Raw genomic sequence first — 11,856 nt, forward strand, 5'->3', positions numbered from 1 at the left:
AATCCGCCTGCCCCGGTTCCCCCCCCCCCGCCGCGACTCGTAGATGGGGAACCCACATATTCGGTACATCGCATTCTGGACTCAAGACGGAGGGGACGCGGATTTCAGTACTTGGTGGACTGGGAGGGTTACGGTCCGGAGGAGAGAAGTTGGGTACCTGCTAGAGACATTCTGGATCACTCCCTTATCGATGATTACAATCGACAGGTAAGGTTGTCTGGGAACGCCAGGAGGCGTTCCTAGGGAGGGGGGTACTGTCACGGTTCATGAATCGGCTGTCTCATGCTGATGTGTCTGTGTGAGTGTAATTGTGTGGGCGTGGTTAGTCGTTGTGTTGATTAGTGTCTCCAGCTGTTATCAATCCCAGTTCCCTTTATATGCCCAGTAATTTCCCTCTCATGTTGTCAGATCGTTGTGGTTGTTCCTCGGTGTGTGTCCTGTTCCTGTGCCTCGTCTGCAAGGAGTTCTTCGTCTGGATTTCGTCTGTTCTTCGTGTCGTCTGGATGTTCCACGGTTCCTGGTTTCTTCACTCGAGCATGCAGATCACCGCACCACCACCGGATCGCCATCTCGTCCCTGCTTCATCACCACCAGAGTGTTTGTCCCCGACCTGTGTCTACATCTGACCTTTCATAATAAACTGAGTTTACTTGCATCTTGCATCCTCCTGTTATTTCATCACAGATTTTCAGGACATAGAGGTATCAATTGATGGTTTAAAAATTAGCCAAGTGAACCAAATAAAAAACAAAAATTAACCTGGAAATATCATATTCAATATGTTTGCAGAAAAATAATTAAATCTGTTGGTATACTGAGTAGAGTTCGCTCTTTAATTGATATTTCATGTATGAAAACATTATATTACAGTTTAATCTATCCCCACATTCTGTACTGTAATATTGTTTGGGGTGCAACATGCCAAACATATTTAAATAAGATTTTATTAATACAAAAGAAATTCTTAAGAATTATGAGTAATTCAAATAGATTGTCATCATCTGCTCTGCTTTTCATAAAATATAACATTTTGACAATATTTAATGTTAACATCTATTGCATAAATATTTTTATGTATAAGTATGTGAATATGACAAATATTTCATTTAGACCCTGCTTTAAAGACTAAAACCACTCTAAACTCTTTCAAAAGAGAGCTGAAAATAATGTTAACATGTAAATAAGTTTATCTTGTTAATTTGTTATATTAAAATGATTGATGTATTGATTAAATTGTCTTGTTTGATCATGTAATTTTATGTCCATTTAATGAGATTTTGGGGAGGTGGTTTTAAAAGACCTTATGGTCTTCTCACTCTCTCCCGCACTGTATTTTTTGTTTTCTTCTTTTATGGATTTGTAAAGTTGTATTTTAAATGTTATATGTGCAAATAAACTTTCAACTTACTCCTGTACTAACCTTAACTTCTGATAGCAATCCACCACAATGAACTCACCCTCCACCACTCCTCATTAGAGTCATCCAGCACTGTGATGCGATCTCCTGGACTGAAACACAAACACACACAACACACCTGATCAGGTTTAGAAATTAAACCAATTAATGAAGCATTTATGATGGTTTTGACAATGCATGAATGCTATCACTAAATTGAAATATTAACAAATATGTGAATAGACTCACTGGAAGTCTAGGTCATCTTTCTCAATGGCTTTGAAGCGATACAGAGCCATATAATAGTGAGACTGACTGAACGTCTGCTGCTGCTTCTTGTTCTGTGAATCAAACACAGTCTGTTAGAGGGTTTTATTTGCCTCTTTCATGGACAGCGACAGAGAAGTGGGGGTGAGATCAGGAACCAGATTCAGATTCGGTTGCAACCTGTTAAAGAGTGTGCACTACATGCCAGAGCACGTGTCCCACAAAGTCTCTTGCAGTTAAAATAATTTAATTGGATTTTCCCCAATGGAACTAAAAAATTAGGTTTCAGGAAATCTGTAAAGTATTTTTGACAGTGAGATGAGCGTCTACTGTTTATACACAATGCAGTCAAATGTAACTGACCTATCAAAATATGCATTTAGCTGTTTTAATTAATTGTGCAGGAAACATTAAAGGCATATCCAAATACAACAGTCTTCTGTTATTATTTCTCTTGATTGTGGTCAATAGAAGTCTGGTTATGACATGGTTGTCACACTGATAACAGTGTGGGAAAAAATTCAACTCCACTTAAACTGTTCAGTGAAAATGTGCATAATTTGTCTCAGATCATCTTTAGACCATGAAAACAGGCCAAAGTAATCAAGTCTTTGACCACTAGGTGGTGTTGGTCCCAAGCTTCTCAGTTTCCTCCAGGACATGATGGCCATGTAACAGAGAAAGTTTTCTAATAATATGCCAGTGTTTTATGGCAAAATACAGGATTTTAGACATCAAAATGATTTATTAGAGACGCTAAAGGGTTTGAGAGATATTTTCTGTTCTCTATCAGTCTGCCTTATTTCAATGATTGACACACAAATTACATTTGGTAAGCAACAGAAGCTTATGCACAAGAACAAAGAGGTTTGTTGAGTGAGGAACAATCTTCTGTGATTACCATATGTGATGTCCTATGTGTGTCATTCTTTGTTTAGATGTAAATAAAAACCTGTTCATCATATAAAGTGATCATATCTCTTTACATTTCGAAGATTAAAGGAACACTTCCACTTTTTGGGACTTTAGCTTATTCACCGTATCCCCCAGAGTTAGATAAGTCCATACATACCTTTTTCATCTCCATGCGTGCCGTAACTCTCTCTGACGCAACCACCGCTAGCCTAGCTTAGCACAAAGACTGGACGTAAATGGCTACAGCTAGCATACTAATCCCAATAAGTGACAAAATAACGCTTACATGAATAGGGTGCTCACTACTATTACAGTTGTTCCCGGGCTCCATGTATCCCCTGTAATGTTAGTATTGTGTTGTCACAAACGCGTTCTATCGCCCCAGTAACAAATAAGCGGCGCTAAAGGTAACTTTCAGGACTGTAGCCTTTAACTTGCTAATGAATTGGAGGGGGGGGGGGAGAGGGAGGAGGGGAAGTTTTCATTTTTGAGAAACAGTGACCTTGTTTGTGAAATAGTAGGCTAACGTTACTCCCATTCTGATTCTCCCCTCAACCTCGGTCTGTTCGGCATCTTGTCTATCAGCTTCCAAAGTTTGTAACTCCTCGTCTGTGTATTCTGGCTCAAAACGATATGGTTCTGGATCTTGGTTTGATACCAAATAAAAATCCTCTGACAATTCCTCAAAGTCAGCCATGATCACGAATCACGTTCGCTACTAGCTAGTTAGTCACGTTGGTTTTGTTGACGGAACGGCGCTTCTCGGGTGCTGCGCTAATCAGTCCGCCCAAGTTGCAGTGCTTCGCCTTCTGAGAAAATAGTTCCCAGTATTTAAACGTTTAAAAAATGACTGTGTCTCATATGACCTTGTTATTTGTAAACACTGTGACTATACAAATCATAACATGTAAATAGGAAAATGTTGGCGTTATTTTGTCACTTATTGGGATTAGTATGCTAGCTGTAGCCATTTACATCCAGTGTTTGTGCTAAGCTAGGCTAGAGGTGGGTGCGTCAAACAGACTTACAGCACGCACGGAGATGAAAAAGGTACATATGGACTTATCTAACTCTGGGGGATACGGTGAATAAGCTAAAGTCCCAAAAAGTCGAAGTGTTCCTTTAACCAGAGTCTAATGGGTTTGGAACAACATGATTTTGACAGAATTTACATTTTTGGGTAAATAATCCCTTTAAGTCTCTATGAAATTCTGGTCTCTAGATATGGCTCAGGTTTAGGATTTTTAGTCTTTTAGAAAAGAAATAGCATACCTCTCCTCAACAAGCCACACAATTTGAGGTACAAATCATGCCCATAGCACAAACGTTGTAGTATGAGTTATGCACTATAGTTTAGTACTAGGGTTGTGTTCAAATCCTTAACCCATCATATAACCAATAGTATTAGTGATACATGCTTTAACAAGCACCACTATTGACAACTAAAACTACCCAACAAACACCATATAACAGGACAATCTGAAGGGCACACACATATACACCCGAACTCATGAGGGAATCATAAGCTGGAACAAGAAACTTTGAAAATGCTGCATAAAGTTGACAAACCAGTCCATGCAACCTTTGCTCCTGTCCTTGCAACATTTTTGACATTAGTACAGCGGTGTACATTAGTGCTGCTGTTTTGTCTTTCTTGTCTCCATCTTGCTTTCCTAACAATAAAGGATAAATTGTGCCCATTCAACATGTCTTTTTGGAGTTAATGGATATAAAGAGCCAATATACTGTAGATTGATTCAAACTGCCTTTGTTTCCCACAAAAAAAAAAAAAAAAAAAAAAATCTGAATTAACAGGCCAATCTCATATTGTGTCTCAAGTTAAGTCTTATGAATTTAGAACGACATCAGGATGAGTAAATGGTGACTTGTCATTGTGGCAGGGGGGGCGTGGCCTAGCGGACTCTGTGACGGGAGAGAAGATTGGGAGACAGGTGCGGCGTAAGTGGGTCAAGTGCAAATGACGAACACCTGTGTCTTGTTTCAGTGATTGGTGTGGAGAGACTATAAAAGCCATGTGGAAACAGTGTGAGAGGAGAGAGACCAGCGGAGAACTGTGGGTGAAACGTGTGACAAGCTGAAGGCAGCAGAAAGAGTGGAAAAAGCCAGACGCAGAAGCCAGAGAGCAACAGGAACATATTGATGGATTGCTGATAGTAGTGGACTGAGTTTTGAGTATACAGCACTGTGTGCATGACGTTGTTTTTTTTGTTTGTTTTATTTTCGGTTCCAATAAACACCCGCAGTCTCCACAAGCCGACCCTGTCCTCTTTCTTCCCTGAGTCTTGAAATTCACTGAACCGTGCTACACTGGTGCCGAAACCCGGGAAGGGAGATGGAAGCCGCCGCCAGCCAACCGACTCCTCCTGCATCAACGTCCCCACTTGCGGACGTCAACACATCCCTCGCGGCCCTCCACCACGAACAACATCAGGCCCTGGTGGGTATGAGGAGCGACCTGGAACGCCGTTTCGAGCTCCTCGTCCAGGGCCAGCAAGAGGACCGCGAGAGGTTCCGGATCTGGATGGATCGGGAGGTTCGGACCGGAGTCACGCCCGCCACCAGCCGAGGTCCCCCACCTGGCCATGACCCGGAGGTCTTCCTGGACCTCTTCGAGAGAGCAGCAGAGGCAGGTGGGTGGCCGAAGGAACATTGGCCGGTACGCCTCATCCCCCTGTTGTCCGGGGAGGCGCAGGCGGCTGCCCAACAGCTGCAAGTCCAGAACCTCCTGGTCTTCGACGACCTAAAAAGGGCCATCCTGCAGAGGGTCGGCCGAAGCCCAGAGCAACATCGCCAGCGCTTTCGGTCGCTTGGCCCACTTCCCGCCACTAGGGTGGCGGGGAGGTCTGGGCCGGCCTGCTGGCGTTGAGGGGACCCGGATCATTTCATTGATAGATGTCCCATGATGGATATAGGGACAATGATCCGGGTCCCCGACGTCCAACAGGCTGCCCACTATCAGGCTGGCCGGTACCAAATACCTGTGAGTATTAAGGGGGGTACCTATCAGGCTCTGGTGGATTCAGGCTGTAACCAAACCTTGATCCATCAAAGCCTGATTCAACCCGAGGCATTGGATATGAGCCGCATGGTTCGGGTAAGGTCTGTGCACGGGGACGTGGTGAATTATCCCTTAATGTCAGCTGTGATTCAATTCAGGGGACAAAAGCATAGGATAGAGATCGCAGTTAACCCGCACCTCAGGCATCCGCTGATTTTGGGAACAAATTGGCCAGCTTTTAGTGAGTTAATCAGGGGCTTATGTGTGGATGCCTCTTGTGGATCGAAAGCGCAGGATAGTGAGGCGACGGTGCGGTTGGGAGAGACGGAACCGGGACCCTCGAGACTAGTTTCAGGGGAACCGAGCGTAATCGAGAGACAGATTCTCTCGGAGCACGATGATTTTCCCCTGGAGCAGTCTCAGGATGAGTCTCTTAAACACGCATTTGAACAGGTCCGTACCATCGACGGTCAGCCTCTCCAAACCGACTGTCCGCTCACCTATACTTATTTTGCGATTATGAAAGATAGGTTGTATCGAGTGATACAAGACACTCAATCAAAGCAGATTACAACCCAATTATTGGTACCAAAAAGCCGTCAGGAAATGCTTTTCCAGGTGGCTCATTCTAATCCCATGGCAGGACATTTGGGACAGATATCGACACTGAATGGTCTCATGGCCCGTTTTTTTTGGCCGGGCATTCACGAGAACGTGCGCCGGTGGTGCTTGTCTTGTCGCGAATGTCAGCTGGTGAATCCGCCGGCCTCCCTAAAAGCGTCATTGCGCCCACTTCCGTTAATGCAGGTCCCCTTCGAAAGAATTGTGATGGACCTCATCGGGCCATTAGAATGATCTGCACGTGGACATCGGTTTGCATTAGTGATAGTGGACTATGCAACCCGATATCCTGAGGCAGTGGCTCTCCGCACCATCTCAGCTAAGAGTGTTGCGGATGCACTGTTTTGTTTAATCTCCCGAGTGGGGATACCGAAAGAGACCAGGGCACGGCGTTTATGTCACGTACATTACGCGAACTTTACGAGTTATTGGGCGTTAAGTCGATTCGTACCAGCGTCTATCACCCACAAACAGATGGACTGGTCGAACGATTTAATCGCACGTTAAAGACCATGTTTCGTAAATTCGTTTTGGCCCAAGACCAAAGAGGTGGTAAGACAGTTCCTGGGGCTGGCGGGATATTATAGAAGGGGGTGGTCCTGAGTCGGGCGGTGGGGGTATGTGGCAGGGGGGGCGTGGCCTAGCAGAGCCTGTGACGGGAGAGAAGATTGGGAGACAGGTGCGGCGTAAGTGGGTCAAGTGCAAATGACGAACACCTGTGTCTTGTTTCAGTGATTGGTGTGGAGAGACTATAAAAGCCATGTGGAAACAGTGTGAGAGGAGAGGAGAGAAACCAGCGGAGAACTGTGGGTGAAACGTGTGACAAGCTGAAGGCAGCGGAAAGAGTGGAAAAAGCCAGACGCAGAAGCCAGAGAGCAACAGGAACATATTGATGGATTGCTGATAGTAGTGGACTGAGTTTTGAGTATACAGCACTGTGCATGACGTTGTTTTTTTGTTTGTTTTATTTTTGGTTCCAATAAACACCTGCAGTCTCCGCAAGCCGACCCTGTCCTCTTTCTTCCCTGGGTCTTGAAATTCACTGAACCGTGCTACACTCATTTTTTGGTAAAATATCCCTTTAATAATTAACAGAAAAGAGGGATCATATAAAATTGCTGTTGCTTTGGTAACACTTTATTTTGATGGTCCCTTTTGAACATTCTGTTGACTATAAGCAACTACATGTCAACTAACTCTCATTAGAGTATTAGAAGACTGTCTGCATAATCTCTGCAAACTATTAATTGTGACGATCCTCAAACAGACATTCAATCGACTATTAGTAACTTTGCAACTCCATGTCAACTTATTCTAACCCTTACCCTACCAGTCTACTAATATTTAACTAATACTCTAATGAGAGTTAGTTGACATGTAGGTGCAACGTTACTTATAGTCAGCAGAATGTGTTAAAGGGACCATCAAAATAAAGTGAAACCGTTGCTTTTTATTTAGTACAAGTTATTTTACATAACAGATGTTTTCATACAGTTACCAAGACCAACAACTAAAAAAATATAAATAAATAATGACCCCGTTCAAAAGTTTATATTCACTTCAGTCCTAATACTGTGTCTTTGCAAGGATAAAGTACTGCTCATCTGTGGAAACGACGGAAGAACGACTCAGTACTGAACTCATGTACAGACAGAGCAAAATAAAGCAAAGCAATGCCAGAGCTTTTGGAGAGAAATAAATAACCATGGAGTCTAAAAGAAATAGGCCGCTGTCGGTAGCCTAAAAGAGGCCTAGAAATAGGGTTTCGTTCCACCAAGTGGGGCACTACCTACTTTTTTTATATTTAACATCAGAAATATATAGAGATTCCTTAGGAAAAAGTTCTCCACACACAACCTTGCAGTTTTTAAAAGTTCTAGAATTGAATAGCAAAGCATTTATGTTCCTTAAATGGTCACACACCGAACCTTGTCATTGGTTGATGCAGATAAGTCATCTGAGACATATGTCAGCTTCTTTGGTCTGTTACAGCAACTTTACACTGTTCAGCTCCATTGGACCATTCTCACAGAATATATCAAGAAGTTTACATAATCACCTCATACTATATTTTAGAGATGTGACCCCTAGGGGGCCTTTTTAAACCAGTTGATAACCAACAATCTGAATTTTAGATGTTTACAAGCAGGCTATCCCAATAAAGGGAAATAAAAGGAGAGAGAGGGACTGGAGTTTTATAAAAATAAAACCAGTACATTTTATTTTACTCAAATTGAACACACACATGAAAAACAGACATTAGGTCTCTGGGCAACAAATTCAGGGATGGGGACAAACAAAGTGCAAAATCAAGGTGTTTGAATAAATAGCACTCAAATTCAGCAAGACTCAAACAAACACAAAATAAATAGGGCACATCACAAATCACATGCACAAAAGAAACAAAGTAATTTACATTCAGCAAACCAGTGACCACACAACAGAATCAGGGGCTGATTCTGTTAAATCAATGGGCTGAAAGTTACTTAAACCATAAAATGTCTTCAATTGAATATAAGCAGTTGGAACAGGGCAAGATGCTAAAGTAGCCTACATTACCAACCTGTATGAACGCAGACCACAGCGTCGAGCCAAGAGCTTGTTTAGTTGTAATACTGTAGCGATCGCTTTATTCCGTCTGGTTTTTACTCGTACGTTCCCAGACCAAACTATAATACAGACACGGCGAGTCAACATGACTACATACATATGAACAAGCGTTCCGTGACAAAGATGTATACACGTGAGGGAGAAAGGAAGCCAGCGAACTTACATTTCTCAGCACAACAAACAGCACTCAGCAAACTTGTAGTGGTCACACTCTAAACCAGTGACTTACATAGACAAAACACGAATCAATGACGGTTCATTACGGCCAATGCCTAAAGAAAAAGCTGAACGCTACTCATGAGTAAAAGCAAAAAACGTACATTTTCGTTGAAACACGCAGACACAATTCGTAGCCGATGAGGGCTCGTGAAGACAGGGAGCTGGATGTAACCACGGCACTGAATAACCGCACAAACATCAGGTCAAGCTACAAAACAATGCAATAGTCTGAATCAAATCAGATCCATGCCAACCATGGTTTTCACAAGGAGGCTAAATACATTTAAGCATGAACTCACATCAACTCGTACAACCAACCAAGAGTCCAAGGAACCAAGAGTCTGTAGCAAAACACTAATCAGAGAAACCGCCAGCTTGCTGGATTTAAAGGTGCAGCGCCAAAAGGCCACCACCTGATTCAATCAAGGCGCAATTCCCGCTGCCTACGTCCAACCCGCTACAGAAAAAAAAAATTCCATCCAATCAGAGAAGGCATAAGAACAATTCCATCCAATCACAATTCCCTCAATCAACTTGCAGTTAGTGAAGGCGGAATCCGACGTCACAGTTAAATGTATATGAGACGAGAGCACGGATAAGCTTGACTCAGGTGCAAAGATGTCAAAGAAGCGTGCGTATACATTTAACGAGGATCTTCAAAAAGAGTTTAAATTTCACAAAAGAGAGTCACTATCAGAGGCAAGTAAATTAAGATGCGACATTTTTGGGGCTCGCTTTTCCATTACTCACGGAGGCCGAGCCGACATTACGCAGCATATGCACACAAAAAAAAAAGCACATGGACGCTGCTAAAAGTAAGTGTGCTACTCCAAGTGTCAGCAAAGTTGCGAATCTGATAAAGTGCATGCAAGTGAAGGACTTTTTGCATATCATTCTGTTATTCATGGCCATAGTTTTTGGTCAGCTTGACTGCACTGCAAAATTGATTAAGAAATTGTATGATCCGAAATTTTCTTCTGCTAGCACTAAATCTGAGGCTAAATATGCAACGTTCTTGGTCCTTTGTCAGAGGAAGAAGTTCAGCATGATTTGGACAAGTGCTCCTTTGTCACATTAACTGTGGATGCATCCTACCACAAAGACATTAAATTGTTCCCTGTGCTTGTGCGATACTTCAAGCCACTAGAGGGTGTAAAGGTCAAGATAATTGAATTTTCATCTCTGCCAGGTGAGACATCGGATTTGCAAACTGCCTACATTTCCCATGTCATTGAAAAACATGGCCTTGCTCAGAAAATAGTTGCACTTTATGCTGATAACACTAACACAAACTTTGGCGGTGTTAAAAGAGCTGGTAAAGGCAATATCTGGAGAAAGCTGCAAATGCAGCTAGGAAGGTATATTCTGGGCATTGGCTGTAATGCACACATCATCCACAATACCCTGCAAACAGCAGTGGATTGCTTACCGATAGATTTGGAGTGTTTTGCTGTGAAGGTATACAAATACTTTCATATCTATACAGTGCGCGTAAAGGAGCTCAAGGAGTTTTGTGACTTTGTACAGCTGGACTATCAGAAATTACTGCAGCATAGTAGCACACATTTCCTCTATCTTGGTCTAGCTCTTGAATGAATTCTGCACCTTTTTGATGGTCTACGTGCATTCCTGTTGTTTGGTTTTGTGTTTATGGTTTTGAGAAAGTGGGTGATAGTTCCGAGAAATGTGTTTTAGCCATTCAGAAAAACTGTAATGTAGCCTAGATTAAAAACATGCATAAAAATATGCATAATATCAAACAAATAACCAACTAATAAAAGGTGGATAAAATCTAATCAAGCACAATCTTTTATTTCAGGAGATCTCAGTACTGACTCAATCTTAATAAAATTACTAAATGATCATAATCTTGACAAACCTGGTCTGCTTTAACGCCCATTTCTGAAAAGCACGATATTCTACATCATTTTTCTCCAGCTCCCATTAAATCGGTGTCAGGGTTCCACCAGATTCACTCACTCCTCCCACTCGCTCACTCACTCCTCCCACTCGCTCATCATCTCCGGAGTACTAATCATCATCACCTGCATCTCATCATTCCACCACCCTTTATATTCAGCTCCTCTTCTCAAACTCATTGTCTGGTCTCTTCTCTACAAGACACACAGACTCTCATCCGCCTTCTGTCTACATCAAAGCTCCGTCTGCCTTCTTCAGTCATCAGCCCTCTTCCTGAGATCTTCCAGCGATCTTCCAGCCGCCATCTGAAACAGAGACTCTGATTATTCTTCAGTTAAGTTCCTGTCTGATTATCATCTGCTTACATACTCACCTTAATCTCCATCTGGTTCCGTGTTTCTGTTAATAAAGCTAAAAGTTTCACTTACCACCTGTCTGACTCCTGTTCCATCCGTGACAATAGGAAGGTTCAGGAATAGATCTAATTTTGGAATGTGTCTTATTTAATAGAAATACACTGTACCATATTCAAATGCGGCGAAAACGTACTCGGTTACTAACGTAACCTCGGTTCTCTCTAGAAGAGGGAACGAGTACTGTGTAAGATATCTTACGCTAGGGGAAAATCCTTTTTCCGCGAGATATTGAAGCCAAAAAGTCAAGTCAAGTCAAGTTTATTTGTATAGCGCTTTTCACAATACAGATTGTATCAAAGCAGCTTCACAGTATTAAATTAAAATAATACAACAAAGTTTGTTTCAAGAGGAATTTATTGATTGATAAAATTAAATTAAATATCCCCAAAATATCCCCAACTGAGCAAGCCAAAGGCAACAGTGGCAAGGAACCGAAAAACTTCATCAAGTGACCTAATGGTGTCCTAAAACTC

General features: G+C 42.3%; 1 protein-coding gene across 1 annotated transcript in view; it reads right to left on the reverse strand.

Annotated features, from left to right (window-relative positions):
• Window positions 1-11,352, reverse strand: part of LOC309502540 (SH3 and cysteine-rich domain-containing protein 3-like) — a gene marked incomplete at its 5' end in the record, with an annotated part of 36,498 nt that extends 25,146 nt beyond the window's left edge. The window contains 4 exons of the mRNA XM_082174944.1: window positions 1,458-1,509; window positions 1,646-1,737; window positions 9,149-9,226; window positions 11,341-11,352. Of these exons, the coding sequence (XP_082031070.1) occupies window positions 1,458-1,509; window positions 1,646-1,737; window positions 9,149-9,226; window positions 11,341-11,352 (234 nt within the window). The remainder of the gene's footprint in view (window positions 1-1,457; window positions 1,510-1,645; window positions 1,738-9,148; window positions 9,227-11,340) is intronic.
• Between the last annotated feature and the right edge of the window lie 504 nt (window positions 11,353-11,856).

The sequence above is a fragment of the Leuciscus leuciscus genome (genome assembly GCF_965113295.1).
Source record: "Leuciscus leuciscus genome assembly, chromosome: 7".
Classification (NCBI taxonomy): domain Eukaryota; kingdom Metazoa; phylum Chordata; class Actinopteri; order Cypriniformes; family Leuciscidae; genus Leuciscus; species Leuciscus leuciscus.